General features: G+C 46.5%; 1 protein-coding gene across 2 annotated transcripts in view; it reads right to left on the bottom strand.

Moving 5' to 3' along the window:
- Nucleotides 1–2,432, bottom strand: part of LOC113207100 (uncharacterized) — a 23,128-nt gene that overhangs the window by 16,852 nt on the left and 3,844 nt on the right. Inside the window, exons 2-3 of one of the 2 annotated variants that reach the window (XM_026423489.2) lie at nucleotides 1,231–1,311; nucleotides 244–408 (exon numbers count right to left, since the gene is read on the bottom strand). In XM_026423489.2, the coding sequence (XP_026279274.2) occupies nucleotides 244–408; nucleotides 1,231–1,311 (246 nt within the window). The remainder of the gene's footprint in view (nucleotides 1–243; nucleotides 409–1,230; nucleotides 1,312–2,432) is intronic. The other variant, XM_052273946.1, reaches the window with a different exon arrangement.

The following is a 2,432-nucleotide window of genomic DNA, read 5'->3' as shown; positions in this document are numbered from 1 at the left end:
TGTACGGGAGGAAACAGATCAAGCAGTCATGCTTTCCTACATTCGTGTGCACATGTGCTACATTTAGGTTCCGGTCCGCTTGCTCGGAATAACAAATTGTTTTTTTGAGCAGGTGATACTTCCAGTATCACTGTTTGCAACGTTTTGCAAAGAAAATGCCACCGGGTGGGCACTAACCGGTTACCGGTTTCAGTTCAACTTTCAAAGATTTTTTTTTGTTAATTTGGTTCAAACCGAACTTACCCATTGGCTGTCGTCTAAATCGTGCGTAAAATTCGCAAACGCCGTGAGCGTCTGTGGTGCGAAGGGCCGTGCTGGATTGAAGTGGGTGATGTTGCTTCGCAGTCTCAGCTCATTCTTTGGATGGTCGCAGGCGTAGACACGTTTCACGTCAGCTATCCATGGTCCCTTTGGAATAGACGAATAAAGGACGAAGGCAGACAAACGACTTGGACTACCAAAACACTTGAAATCATTTGTCGCAATAGACCATTGAACCGAATGGGGGAGACGAAAGAAAAGAAGCAAAAAGTACCGGAAACAGTACCAAAAACCAGTATGTAGATCATTTTTGTACACATCTGTGATACACCAACAAGTCCAGAATAAATATCTTGGTCAAGAAAACTAGAAAAAGTGAACGATTTGACCTGCTTATCAATACTGTTTGCGGTACTATTTGACTCTTTTCTTTCTTCTTCCACTGTCGGTGGAATGGTCTATTGATGGGTTGGTATTAAGGATTTCCAAAATAGCTGGAAAGTGCACTTTTCGGCCCAGAGGCTTCACACGCAGGTTAGGTTTTATGGCTTGGGACGCCGGGCTGCACCTGCGCCCTATTTATATAGAGGCGGGTGCCACGCCCGCGCAGCTACACTGTGAAAACGCTAAGAAAAGCTGTTGGCGATTTTATGAATTAAAATCTCGCCAACATAACCTTTTTTTTTAAACCGCAACCTTCAATTGCCCAGCTGTTGTCAAGAGCGTACTTCAATAGAGGAGGGGGTGAATATTTACAGCATGAAAGGAAAGCAAGTATAAGTTGAAGTCTCGTCAATGTTGTCGGTCGTTCCGCCCAAGCGCCAGTAATCCCACTGTCACAGTGCAGCTTAGTTTTTTCGCCTCACGAGAACCATTTTCCATGTGTGAATGCCCAGGCGCCCGCAGCGACCTGTTCTGGTTGACATTTCTCTAGTTCTGATATAGTGCCGGTTTGAATGCCCAACTTACGGCGAAAGTCGGTATGTTCTTGGCAACAGCTAGGTAACCCAGGCAAAGCTGACCAAACAGCACGAGGGATGGATACATCACCTGTTTATAATAAAAGAGATTTTAAAGTTCCAATGCAAAAGAATATCCATCGCAGAGGTGTTAAACGTTTCAGAGACTTATAAAGTATCTCGCGTTGTTAACGGATAAATTAACGTTTTTTAACACGTGCGGGAGAGGGTCGTTTGGTCCCCTAACCCAACCTAACGTAATAAAGCATTCCGGTTAAGCTGAAATGCAGAAGAATGCGGGGAAGAAGAAAACGGAAACCACGACGCGTTATCATGGTAGCTTCCATTTTATTGTTCCTCGCAGTCTTCTGCATTTCAGTTTTACCGGAATGCTTTATTGAAGTGTTCCACGCTATATCTTAAACGGACCGAAAATGCTTCATTATGTTTGTCTGTTTGTATGTCTGTATGTATGCACGATAACTCGTGAAGGAATGAGGCTTTCCGGTAAAGCTAAAATGCATAAGAATACAAGGAAGACGAAAACCGGAATCGCTATGCTTTTACATTGTGACTTCCGTTTTCCTATCCCCTGCATTCTTCTGCATTTCAGATTCACCGGCATGCTTTATTGAGATAGCGATCTAGGAATTTCAGGGTAGTTTTGTATCACGAAAAGACAGATCGAGTTCAAAGATAAGCAATAGCTCGAAAATTGACTCCTAAAAAAATCAAAAGCCACGGGTCACAAAATGTACTTTTTATCCACCGAGGAGAGAGAGACGGTGGGGTCACGAGGCTCTCCCAGCATAGGGTCCAGGAGGGCCTAGTGGTTCCAGAATCTCGACAGGTTGGGGGATTAACGGCCAAGTCAGGGCTATCTAACGTGCCGGTACAGAAAAACCTGCAGTCGGGGCAGCCTATGCAGGTAGCTGGGCCACCCGACTAAGCTTGAGCGGCACCGACCCTCTCCCGCCCGTGTTAAACAAGCAGGCCCGCCCTTCCGCCAAACGAAGTTGCCAGCTCCGCTTCGCTCCGCCGGCAACTCCGTTCGGCAGGGGCCGGGCCTGCTTGGCCTGCCGGCGGCGATGGTCGGGCCTGCGGCCCGACCATTTTTGTCACGCGATTTGCTGAAGAACATGATCGAATGATGAAGCAGGCCTTCGGCCCGCTTAAATCAGTCATCTTTGAGTTTGCCCCAAAGACTTGAGA

The sequence above is a fragment of the Frankliniella occidentalis genome, unplaced genomic scaffold (genome assembly GCF_000697945.3).
Source record: "Frankliniella occidentalis isolate FOCC.00 unplaced genomic scaffold, Focc_3.1 Scaffold317, whole genome shotgun sequence".
Lineage (NCBI taxonomy): Eukaryota > Metazoa > Arthropoda > Insecta > Thysanoptera > Thripidae > Frankliniella > Frankliniella occidentalis.
This window is presented reverse-complemented; position numbering and strand designations above follow the sequence as displayed.